This window comes from Eutrigla gurnardus (genome assembly GCF_963514095.1).
Source record: "Eutrigla gurnardus genome assembly, chromosome: 11".
Taxonomy (NCBI): Eukaryota; Metazoa; Chordata; class Actinopteri; order Perciformes; family Triglidae; genus Eutrigla; species Eutrigla gurnardus.
The window spans coordinates 11,603,364-11,616,592 of record NC_139925.1 but is presented as its reverse complement, the minus strand read 5'-3'; the positions used below and the strand labels follow the sequence as shown (position 1 = coordinate 11,616,592).

The 13,229-nt window shown below is 42.7% G+C and overlaps 1 protein-coding gene across 2 annotated transcripts in view; it reads left to right on the top strand.

Moving 5' to 3' along the window:
* The first annotated feature begins 382 nt into the window (after positions 1–382).
* Positions 383–13,229, top strand: part of lrmda (leucine rich melanocyte differentiation associated) — a 189,789-nt gene continuing 176,942 nt past the window's right edge. The window contains exons 1-2 of one of the 2 annotated variants that reach the window (XM_084021527.1): positions 383–624; positions 1,126–1,226. In XM_084021527.1, the coding sequence (XP_083877653.1) occupies positions 583–624; positions 1,126–1,226 (143 nt within the window). In that variant the 5' untranslated portion in view covers positions 383–582. The remainder of the gene's footprint in view (positions 625–1,125; positions 1,227–13,229) is intronic. The other variant, XM_084021528.1, reaches the window with a different exon arrangement.

Sequence of the window (13,229 nt, the reverse complement as noted above, 5' to 3'; positions counted from 1 at the left end):
AGTGAAACGTTAGCTGGGGCTGGATTTATGCTTTATTGCAAGTATTTCCAAGCAATACGTTTTGGATTTCCAAGACAAATTCCTTTAAAAATAATGGGGGGATAACAGAACAGTGTCAAGTTATAGGTATCGTTCTTCATCTAACATTGGGCATTTAATTCATCTTAATGGACTCTTTAATTGTATTATCAGCCAAGAAGACTTATCTTAATAACAGGTGTGATGCTTATCAACAGGTCCAGCACTGTTAAACGAATGTAAACGCGTTTAAAAAGCATAGTTTTATTCTCATACCGCCCTTTCATCAGGAGACAGTCAGCAGCACTCACATGTTATCTGAAACAAACGCTGCGTCCGTCCGCGTGCTTCCGTACCACTGCGGGTCAGCTGATTGAGTTGGCACGCGGAAACTCTGAAGTCAATTGGAGAGCGCGAGCGCAATACGAAAAAGTAGCCGGGCTGCGTCCGCAAAACGCCACCATTTTTTTAAACGTTGACGGCAGCGGGTTTCTTACGGGAGCAGGACTTTTAAAACGTCTTCGGACCCGCATTCACCCGAGCTGTCATCCTCGGGAGGAAGTTATGGCGCACAACGAGTCCTCGGTCGCTTTGAATGGGACTCAGGTGAGTTTGCTTGGGCAAATGTTTCTCTTTGCTGCCTACCCCACCCGTAAAAATAAGTTACGTTTTTCAGTGAGTGGTTAAAAAGTGCAGTTTGCCGGTTCAGAATGTATTACGGTGGGGTTTGTTTATTTCTCCCACATCATGTGTGTCGTGTCATGTGACACAGCGCTGCTAACGGTAGGCTACAGTCATGACTTTCAGTTTTTGCAGTTCCTCCCACAACTTGCCTCCACGCTGCAGCGGTGTCATGTCAGAAAAGTGCACATGGAGCACGGTGGTGTGTTTTTGTAAAGCAATTTGACTATGAACGTGATTAACATCCTTTCAACAATGAATAGCATGGCCTTAGTTGCTAAACTTCTACTCCTACGTCATTCAAATGATGTTCCCTAAATTGTGGTGTCCTAAAACAATATTGTCTTTTGCTGTGCTCTCATCAGGTTGCCGTCGTATTATTGCACTCATCTCTCAGTTTTATCTCTTTCTTCTGTTTTCTGAAAGATTTCCTACATTGGACATGACTGCAAGAGCATCCCAAACTTTCTTGGAGACACATATGGCCAGTTGGCAAGAAGGCTGGATCTAAGCTTCAATCAGCTCAGGTAGACGTCTCTCTCTCTCTCTTTCCCAGCCCCCCCTCTCTGTCTGTTTGTTTCTGGGAGACATGCACCCTCAGATCAGGTGCAATTGGATGTGCACCCCTGGTCCGTAGGTGGGCAGGGTGTCACCATGACATCAGAGAGCTGAGCGAACGTTAGAGCTGGGCTGGTGACTCGCCAGGGCAGGATAAAAGGCGTGATCGATAAATGTGACGTGCTAATTTGGGGGGGGGGGGCGGCAAGTAGGAAGAAAAGATTCCTCAGTCAGGACATGAAGGAGCACCTCATGGCAGCGGCTTCAGAGGGGGGCTGCCATTTCAACAGCAGGACCAGCACTGTTGATCTGGCAAGTGAAAGAAAGGAGATGATTGTTATAAGGTGCTTTTGTTTCGGAAACCTTTTCATGACTGTCGGACCATGAAGGCGTCTCAATAGAGGCACTTTTTTTTTAAAGGCAGTGCTGGAAATGTGGTCGCTTGATTTAACTGATTTTATATTGTGTCTTATTACAACATAACCCACACACATACACACACACACACACACCAGACCCAGGAAACTTACCCAAGAACTACTGATTGAAATGTTTACTGTATTGGAGCTCACCTCATCTTGGGTGGTGGTTGTTAATGACAACAAGGATTTTTGAGTTTGAGCAGCCCCAGATCAACTGAACCTGAATACACAGATTAACCAACTTGCATGTGTAGGCTTGAATATGGTGAGAAACAAGTTGAACTAATGTCCCAATGCAGATTTGTTGTCATGCCGTGTCGAGCAGCGACGCCTTCTTCACAATCTATCTCGTTCACAATCTATCTTGTTCTCAGTCGTCCCCGGCGATAACATCAACAAGCGCGAATACACGCATGGTATTACTTCATTCACCGTGTCACTTCTTGCATGTGTTTTCGTGACAAGGCGTAGTTTGGAGCAGATGCCCTCGATTTCCCTCCCGGGTGAAAGATCTCGTATTGTGTGCGTGACCTCTGTGTCGCTGGTCAGCCGTGTAGTGTGAAAACTGCGTCGACTTCAAGACGGCGAGTTGTGCAGTGTGAACAGTAACGGCCATCTGACCACTTTGAGAGTCGCGCAGTGTGAACTTGGCTTAACAGACCTGATGGCCAGATGCTATGACAGTGCAGGTTGTAACAAACAAAACAAAAATGGCACCACAAATGTGGTCGCTGGTTACTCTGCGTCTATGTATATGAAGGACTGTTATGATGCATTTGTTGACAGCAACTTTTATTATCCTTTGGTCGACCGCATCATATTGTACTTTTGGTTTGAAGTGATTTCAGAAGCTTTTCCTTATGCTAACAGTAAGCAAGAAGTATGTCACTGGTAGAATTTGTATTCTTTAGAATATTTGGCATTAGATCATCTGCTATGTGGGTGATACAACATACTTGGATAGTCAAACAGTGGATGTCTTGGCATTAGAGGAAGTGATGTTTCATGTCTTGCAGAACAGCGTTATGAAATCCAACCGAAACAACCCTCGCGTGTGTTGCTTCTACGGAGATCAAGGCTGGCATTATGTTCTTCGCCTTTCGAACCCGTCACATTAAGGACTTGATGTTTTAGAATCAAATATTTATAACTCCGATATTACTAATTCATTATTAATTTTCAGTTCGGCTAATCACAGATATCAGATATCATTACCAAACTTCAAAGTGCTGGTGTGGTGCAGAAGCAATGAAGTGGTGCTCGAACCATTTGGGGCTCATATCAGTGGACTATTGATTGATGGTTTGCTGGTGGGCAAACTAATCTGTTACATAGTCCTTCATCTTTTTCTCCTATAGACTGTGCGCTTAAATGGCTCCCACTAAAATCCTGTATAGCTAACTCCATTGTAAGCTCAGCGTGAACACTGTGTCTCTATCCGTATGGCTCTATAAAGTACGGGTATACATTACTGACCTGCGGTGGTTATGCAAGCCTTTCCACCAAACGCACACTCACGTTTCAGACCTAGATATCCTCTTAAAATTCATTGTCTGTTGTGGTTTGTGTCTGTTTGGGCTCACATGACAACGTTGAGAGGTCACGAGTGGCTGGAACTGTGAAATTCAATAAGCAGCTCAACATGTGATAAAGTTATATTCTTACTAAGGCACAGCCACCCCCTCAGTAGTTTTGATCCCCATAAGAATGCACCTAATAGACAGAGGCCCCTGACTCACAGCTTAATGGCAAGGCAGAAAAAAAGCTTTGTGCTGCTCTCCTTGTGTTCAGTGGAGGGCTGGGCGGTATGGCCAATTAATAAACGTGGAATAAACACATGATTATATTGTTATGTTGCTTGAAAAATAATCAAAGTAATGAGTACATGCTCATTTAATTAAGAACTTTAGTGCAAATTAATACACTTTTGCTGAGATGTTAGTTGGCTTGGTGATATCCGTTTAGATAATTCATTTAATTGTGTGTCACAATATCTCAAAATTTGATTTCATCATGATATGATTCCATTGAAAGATGATAAATTATTTTGAATTACGCTCCCAGCCCTAGTTTGGTGGTAAGGACAGAATCTAATTCTGACCGATTTTGACACAATAGCTTTTAGGCTGTACAGTTTGACCTGTCCTGGAATAAAACCAAACTCTGCCTCCAATAATGTATGATCACTCAAGGAAATGAGCACAAATCAACTCTACTTCAAAAAATGTATTTCCCACAAAACTGATAAAAAGTTAATTTTACTTAATTATAATAGGAACACACAGAAATCTAGAAATTAGCTGAATCCATTCAAAACTGACTAGCAAGCAGCCGTAGCTTAGTATGGCTAAAATAAATGTAAAAAACACACTTTTGCCCTTGTACTCAAATTTCTCTTGTATTTTAAGCAATTATTGCCCTATACTATATCACAATCCCTGCACGTCTTAAATATTAGTCTGAATCTGAAATATAAGACTCAGATTCTCACAGGTAATAACCATATATCACAATTATGTATGTCCTAGTTCAACATTGCGTGTCAGATAGTAGAGACGTGTGTATTGACACGGTGACCTCGTTTCGGTGTCAGCTCAAGCGAACCAGGTGTAAACAGATGCACATGTTACTGAGACCCGGCGGACTGCCTTCAGCAGCATGCACTTCTTCGTGCCGCTTGACTCAAATCGAGAGAGAGACATTGCCAGAGTTTGTTGCAGCTAATGTGCTTATTTCTGTCAGCTCAATTGACAACACTCATCCGGCAACCTGACAACGAGTCACAATGAGAAGACATGCACTGGCATCACCTTTAACTCTGGTTCCTGTGTGTGTTTTTTCCGTGCACGTCGCACGCGTGTTTGCGCCCGTGCGCGTTTGTTTGCATGCGGTGTTTGTGCACCTGTCTCCGTGAGTGTAAGTGTGAGTGGCTGGGCAGGTAATGGCAGGGTGAAATTATGGCAGCGGGGCTGTCACACCCACACCTCTCCCTCCTGTGTGCTTCGGCGTCAGCCTGTCTCATCAATGCGTTGAGAAGTGTGGCTCACAGTGAGATTTTCTGTCTCGGGACTGGCCTCGGATGGCATTGTGGCGTCCGCTTTGTTCCAGGTCAGGTGTGCACACAACGCGCCGAGTGGGCATGTGCTTTCTCGACACGGCTTCCTCTCTGTGACTGCAGTGCACTTCGGGTGCCTGCATCCGTTACACGCGGTGTCACGGCCCTGGACACGTTTGAGTAGGACACGCGTCTGCGAGTTGCAACCTTTCTGCTCAGATCTGACAGCCGTCTTGTTAAACAAATCAAATGTGTGCAATGGCGGCGTTGGTGAAACCTTAAAGCTAATCCCGAAAGAGAAGCCGGCTATTTGCTGCGTAGATCTGTTTTAGCTAATTAGATCTGCCCGTCACTTGTCCCCTCAACACACGTGATAAATATTACTGAGCATGTGATGTTGAATTGCATGTAAAACGTCGCAAGCAGCTTTAAAATATTTACTACAGTTGATTTTAATGGTCCAGCAGAACTTTATTAGGGGCCTGTTCACATGTTGCGTCTCAAAACGTGTGGAAAAAGCCGGCGGTGCCACTTTCATCCTTTTGTTGTATCCTTGGCGCTTGCGCTTCTGTTGCGCATGTCGTTACTAAGCAACCAAAAGCTGCGCACTGCAGTAAGCCTTCAAACTAACTAAGCTAAACTAAACAAAGAGTAATGGATTTCCAGCACTGTTCTCACAGTAGCTTTGCTTTGTTTATGACTCTTCAACCCGATGTTGTGACGCCTTTGGACAGAAAATCAAATAAAATAGTCCGTGTGGGTAGCACTGCACTAATATAATTAACTTCTCATATATTTAGAGTCAACTGATTTGGGGAAGAAAGAAAAGCTGTCTGCCAGCTGTGATTGGTTGTTCTTTGTCACATGATGTGGTGCGTGTTACAGCGTTCCAAAAGTTGAATATTTTTTGTCTCTGGGTGCATCCATCGCGCCCTAAAAAAAGGTGCTTAGGAACACTTGTGCTCTCTGTGCATCTGCATTGACATCAATGTATTTTGGGATGCCAAATACATGCATGTGAATGGCCCCAAAGTGCTTAAAATGTCCACCAAAATGGGAACATCTACACAAACTGTTACAATAATAACAAGCCTTGCAATAATGCCCACTTTCAGTTTTTGTTGCGAATGTGTCCGAAAGGCGTTGATTCAACTCTGATCATTTTGGTAGCTATAGGTTGTGTTAGTTTTAGATTGAATTACACTACGATAAAGGTATTTCTAATATTCTGTTGACTGCAGTTAAAATAGTGGAGAGATAAGTGGGAAAGGTCTTACACGATCAAAGAGATCTTTTTTTATGAATTAAGACCCAAACTGTATATTCACTCTATACTAATGTGATCAGAAATTAATTTTGTACAATAGTGTTGTCAAATCCTGTATGCCATTGAATAACTCTTAATGGTATCACGATTTCACTAAAGGTTAAGCCTCCCAAACAAATTAAATGAGTATGCTCTGAAATTTTATTGCAGCCATCGATGCATTCAGAGGAAAGTCGCCAGTTAACAGGGAAACCACTTAACCTGTAACACTGGTACTTGACTCTCTCCTCCATCATGGCTAGCTTTCTCCCGCAGTGGTTGACCTGTATTCTGTCTCCTGTCAGACCGGACAAATTTAACACAACTTGTTGGTAACATGAATAATGCTTTTAACGGCTAGCTTTAATTAACTCACACACCCTCCTCCTGCTCTGTTGTCTTTTCACCCAGTGCCGCACTGTTTAGTTAGAAGTGGTGCATTTAGATGCATTCTGTTATTGCAAACACGCAGGTTTTGGTGAAATTGATAGAAAATCAAAGCAATTTGTGACCGCATAGATCTTTAATTTATTTATACTTGGAAGCATTAGGTGTAGCAGATGAACTCCTGTCATTAGACTTTAAAGTTTAAATTCAGCCTTACGTTAAGAACGAGGGGTCTATATTGAGCGTTTGCATTGCAGATTAACCTCAGCTACCTGTGTGTGCGTGAACAGTGTCTGTGTATGTACAGTGTGTGTGTGTGTAAGCCTGTGTCTGAGGTGGTATGTGCTCACCCGGGCTATGTTGGTGATGGCAGGCGTTTTGCATTTTAATGACAAATCAAGTATGCTAACTCTTCGTTTTAAAACGAAAGTGCTCTAAATGTCGCCCGGCTGTCAAAAATGAGATGTAAGCAGTCTGATGAAAAGAGAACAAAGAAGACAAAGTAGGGAGGCCTGGTACACTGAGAAATGAAATAAAACCTTGTATGGCCTGTCAGCTGTGTCGTTTTATATTCATATCTAAAGAACATTATAGTATTACTCCGCCGCTCATGCCTCACTCATCTGTCTCTCCTAATTCGTCACCGGCTCCGCTCTGTCTTTCAAGGTGCTGTGTGTCAACACAGGAAGGGGCCTGCTAATTGACAAATGAGTGTCACAGACATCAAGTGCTCCTTTTCTAGCCAAGCTAGGTAGACTCTGATCGTTTGATGGGGAGGGGAGGGTAAAGGGGGGGGGGGGATCGGTTATTGGCAGAAGCCCAGTAAGAGGCATTAGACCATTCCTGGAATGAGAAGTGACAACGGCAAGAGAGCCTGTCATTGTCTTGCCTAAGTGTTCAATCTTCAGAGATGCTGGTATGCAGATAAAGTGTCAGTTAGGAGGAGAGGAGATGAAACATTGGCAGTATGAAGTCCTCAAATCACTTAACTGGGAGCCTATACTGTGTGTGTGTGTGTGTGTGTGTGTGTGTGTGTGTGTGTGTGTGTGTGTGTGTGTGTGTGTGTGTGTGTGTGTGTGTGTGTGTGTGTGTGTGTGTGTGTGTGTGTGTGTGTGTGTGTGTGTGTGTGTGTGTGTGTTTTATTTTGTTCTGCTGAGGAAATATATATTCCATATCCAATCCATCAGGCCTGTTTAGGCCGATATTCTAGGATAACCTGATCTGTGTCTCATAAATTAGGGAGGATGCAGAGCTCTTGGGTCCCAAAGAGATTTAAACCAGAGAGATGAGAGGGACATCGTCTGGCAAGAAATAAGTTATTCATATCAAGGACATTGATATATTTTTTATCGTTGTATGGTATTTGGGAGGGAGGCAAAAAAACAACCTTTTTAATTTTCACTGGGATGTTTTTTAAATGATGTATTACTCCTGGGAACGTAATGGGATGACATAAAGCTAAAGATGTTATGTTTGATGAATGGCTCGTCCTTTCCCGGCCCCCATCTCTCGGATTCTAGGTTATATCAGAATTCTCTTTTATGTGGCTACTGCAAACACTTTTCTCGCTGTTGAGGACAAACGGTTAAAACCGTGCCAGCAGAGAGCCTGAGTCACTGAGTCCTTTAGCGACGAAGTCGAGAGTAATTTGTGCTATTTATCAAAATCATCTGTGGCATGTGATGGCTCGAGTCATTTGAGATTATATTTTGGACCGTCTCAATTTTATAGGCGTCTCCCACAAAACATTCTCTCTGCATTAGGTCAATTAAGACAACGATCTCCAATGTCAGTAAAAAGCCTGCTACAATGTGCTTTCTCATCTTTCTGTGGCAAAAATGGGCAACCTGTTGAAAGCTCTTCCACAAATTGCAACTGAACAGCAATAATGTGGCCTTCATTATATCCATTGTTTTGTTTTGTGTCTTCTGTGTTCAACAATGTATTTTTATTTTAAAGCTAAATTTCCTTTAATAACAACAAAAAAATGCCTGAATCGTAGAAGATGTTTACAGATGAGTTGCATATGTTATCATCAAGAATGGATGTCATTAAATGTATAAATGGTGCATTTGTTTCGGCAGATGATTACACATTTGGCGCTGGCGTGAATACCTCCAGCAGCAGTGTAGTGTAGGTGGGATAGGATCAGAATAAGCCACGGAGCCCATGTTAATCATAATGGAGGAGCATGTGGTCCAATGCATGCCACATTGATGTGTTTTTAATAGGCTTTGGACAACAATGGAGGTCTAGGACGGAGGAATACGCTAGATCAGACTTTGGCTACGCAGTCGAGCAGCTAGTCTATCAACCGCACAATTCCTTCACCCTCAGTATAACATATATATAGTATAAATCTTTATCTCCCTGTTAAAACACAACAAAAGTCCACTGATGGCAGCGTACCATCTGTTAATCACTGTCAGGAGCCGCCATCAACCTTCTAGGGCAATCCACATCCTCCTCTCTTCTTCGATATAAGGCCATCTCGTGGTTTCGCTTTCTGAATGGAATGGAACATCTTTATGTTCCTTTTGTTCACATTATATATACTGGGCAGCGATGCCATTCCTTTTATGACTGCGTCACATTTTTTATTGTATATCCCAAGACGGATGGCGTGCCACTGACACAGAGATTTACAGGCCTTCAGCTTGCAGTGGCAGAGCTTTAGAAGGGTCTGCTGACATCTAGCCAACACTTTGGAGGAGGAGAATAAAAGCTGACATTTTATTGGCTCTAAGAGAGAGAGGGAGAGAAAGAAGAGTTGGGTTTGAGGGGGGGAAGGAAGGAAGGGAGAGAGGAAAGAAAGGAAAAGAGATTCTGTTTCTCTACTTTATATTGTTCAACTCTGCCAGCTGTCAGAGGGTCCTCGCTAAAAAGAGGGGATTTATTGGGTATTATTTAGAAACTTGTCAGCGGTAATGACTGCAGCTATGATTTCAATTATCACCCACTAAATATAGCTTAATTCACTGCCTTGCTGACCATAATGAGCCACCTTGACATCATTTTTCAAAAAATTCGATACCATGCTATTTTAATATTTTATGTTGACCACCGATTTCATTTTCCTCCCTGGTGCTTGGCATGTGGCAAGGTCCCACTCCCTCATGTGCACTTGGATAGTCAGAGCTATTGAGTTCAAAGCTGTCCCAGGGATATATTTTTTCCATTGACAGAAATCCAATTAGTTTTAGTACACAGTCTGGCTGAATAAAAAGGGTCTTAAAATCTACAATATGTTTCCTTAGCGTTTTAGCAGAGTGCAAAGCCAGTGATGGATCTTTATGATTTGACCTGATGGGGCCCGAGTGGACATACTCCCTTTTCTATTCTGGCAAGTGAAAAACAAACCATCCATACGTCTTACTCAATTTGATGGGCATAGCGGAGTCTTTTTGATATTGTGTAAACATCTACTGTACAGTGTGCGTGCGCTGGCTAAGATCTTGACTCTTGTACATATTTAAACATTTATTAAATACTTTACAACTACTACACATATTCTGCCGAAACAGCATGTAAATATGAGAGGGGAGAGTAAAAGAAGTCAGATGTATAATTCAGCAGTGACATGTTTAGTAAGTAGGCGATTTGAGGAGAGTTAATGTGTACTCAGGTTTTTGACACGAGGGTGTGCATTTTTAAGCAAGCATTTAAAAGGGAGATGATTAGGACTGGCACTCGGCCGTCAATAACAAGCTTGCTACTTGAGGTTGATGATGTGGGTGAATTTTGATATTGTAAAACTGCTCCTTTTTTTTTTTCCGCCAATCCACCCTCCGTGGCATCGGTTTTAAAAGTACGTAATGCATGCAAAGTCATTCAGGAGACCCGGCAGCGATTAGGATCTCTCTGTTGAGCGGTTTCTCATAAAAAAGGGAAAAAGAGGGCACCGACTTATATTTGAGATACAACCTGTGTGTCTTTTAGCCCGTAACTCAAGCACTGTTTATGTTCACCCCATCACACTTAGCCATCTCCCAGATTGATGATGTAAGCAACTGGAAGGCATGGAACGTATTAGAACAGAGCATGGAGAGGGGCAGCCATACTTCTACTTCCCTTGGATGGGTCCCAAATGGAGGAGAAAAAAAAAGTGTGTGGGGGGGGGGGGTTTGGAGCCTTTTTTTGGAAGAGGAACAAAGGACCTTCCTTTGGTATGGTCCAGGCAGTTTTTGGTTGCTTCATGGCTTTCAATCTCTCTCACAGTCATTTCTAGAAGGCCCAGGGGTGAAAAGTGAAGACAGAACCATGGGTGTATTCCTGCCAAGATTTTAGAGGATGATTGCAGTTCTTGCCATGTTTTGAATTTTAGGGGCTGATTTTTTTTTAAGAGGGCTGCATGATAAATGTTGTCAGTTGATGAATAAATCCTACGACCGTAAAAAGCAGTTGGAAGCTGTTATTAGAGATAGCAGCTCTCGGAGGCCTCATGATCGTTGAAGGAATTTGCCGTTACATCTCGGCGAAGACGAGGGACTAATATAATAATTTTTAACCTCTGTGATTTGAGTCAGGTTTAATCATGGCTCGCCGTTCCTGATGCGATAAACTACGGTACATGCAGGCCATCGCATTTGCTTGCTCTACGATTTCAGGCCCCTAACAGCCTTCGTGGGTGAGACAACGCTCTTTTTTTTCCTGCTCTCCTGTAGAATGCTTAAATCGTCCCTGGCCCTGGACAGCTGTGCCACATCCTCAGCACAGCTGTAACTCATTTCCTGTTTCCATTTCAGATAAACTTACTCGCATCTTTCACAGTTTTCACTTATAAACCGCCGACTGTCCTTCCAAGCCGCCATCCCCAAGAACTTGATATTGGTCAGATTTGTGGGAGATAACGGACATGCTGCACTCTTGTTCGCCCCTTTCCCATACTATTTTTTTTACCTTTGTTTACAGTCTACATTTGCTGGTTCAATTCTCAAAAGCATGTAGAATAAGTTTAGAAACTGTACTTGGGAATGAGCTCAGAAATCAAGGGTGAGCTATGTTTTTTTTTTGAGGCTACATCTGACATCCATCAGCATGGAAATATGTTTTAATGGTCAGGCAGGCTGCAAGACATCAGTAAGCTGTTGCCTCACTTTTCCACCCAGGGACATATTGAGATAAGAAACAGTGACGGCATGTTTCATGTCCGTGCTGCTGACATGTCTGTGCTGGAAAAACTACAAGGAACAACCCTTCCATTTTTGGGGCTTGCAGTCTTTAGTGGGACAGTGGTGCTCTTCTGTTTTCCCTCATAAAACACTGTCTATCCATTAGGATAAATACATTGACTCAAATCCGAGTGATTCCACTGCGAGCTTCTGACTGCGCCATTAGCTGACAGTATGATTATGTGAACAAGAGACCAAACAGCCTTCTGATCTTCTCTGTCTGTCCAGACGTTTTGGTGATGTTTAAGAGTTTCTCCCCAGTGATAATGGTGAGATAGCTTTTGCACCGTGGGCACTGTGGAGTTTCTTTATTTTCTCCCTCTGTCTGGATCCCGGGGCCCCTGGGTCCTCCAAAGCTCAGAACATGTCTGTACTCAGATGTTTGAAAACACCAAACGGCAGAGGAAGAGGAGGCGTAGGAAGGAGGAGGAGGAAGAAGAAGAAGAAGAAGGGATAAAGGGGAAAGACGAAGGGAAATGGGAGGAGGGTAAGGAATCCTCATAGGGACAAAGTGTACATGTACAAGCGGACCAGCCAGAGAGGCCCAACAGGGTCTGTCGACTTGTGATCTGAGGGCCGTTTGTGTGTCAGTCAGATCAAAGTCTCGTGAAGAGGAGAGAAGAATCCCTTTACCTTCTCAGACTGTGGCAACCCTTATTGGCAGCTAGGTAAAAGGAAGGGGAATAATAACAGCGAGATGCTTCAACTTGTGATGGTTTTCATTGTTTTTGTTTCACTCCAAAGTAGAACAAACATTTGTCCTCGATTTTATTCCTGCAGCTTTTGGCTCGTTGTTTCGGGCTCTATTAAATACGTGTATACAGGCATTTTAATGTCAATAAATATTACCGCATTGATTCCAAGTCATCTGGATACATACTAACTGTAAACAAACAAGACCTTTGCCAAGGAGTCTGTGCTTCATCTCTCACAGAACCGCTGCTGTGCACAAAGGGGTATTGCTTTAGTATATTAAAAAAAAAAAGAAGACAGCTGCTGCTTTCATTGTTTGGCTGATTTGTAAATAATTCTGTTTTGTTCAAGGAAGTACAGGTGAAAGGATGCCACGGTGGTAAACCTGAGATGTCAGTTCTTCAGAGGCAGAGTCTCAGGGTTTGGCCTACATTTTGAGGAACCATATCCATACACCATCACTGGTATAACTGGTGTAAGATATAGTGTTTGTTGTCAGTCATCACATACCGGGGAAATATGCTTTTCTACATTTAAGCTCCTTTTTGTCTCTCTCTTATCCCAGCTGTGATAACGCATCTTGAGAATTGTTTAAGCTATGCTATGCTAATTTGGAAACATACATTAGTAATGAGGCAAAAAAGCAAGGGGATTGGTTTAGACTGATTACCTGGATTTTATGCTTTCACATCAAAATGTTTTTCTTTCTGCAAGAGGAGATTCATAGTTTTTCTTTTTTTGTTTGTCCTTTCTTAAAATGAGATCAGCTCAGAATACGAAGGTGTGACCAGAAACCAGAATGACCTGCTGTTTATGCAGTGGAGTACTTTTTTTCATACAGCTTATTAATTTGGATGTTTTCTCATTCAGCACTCCTTATATTATACTTCCAATGTCACTGCCACATACGTTTTATTCTCTCCATATCATGACATCGT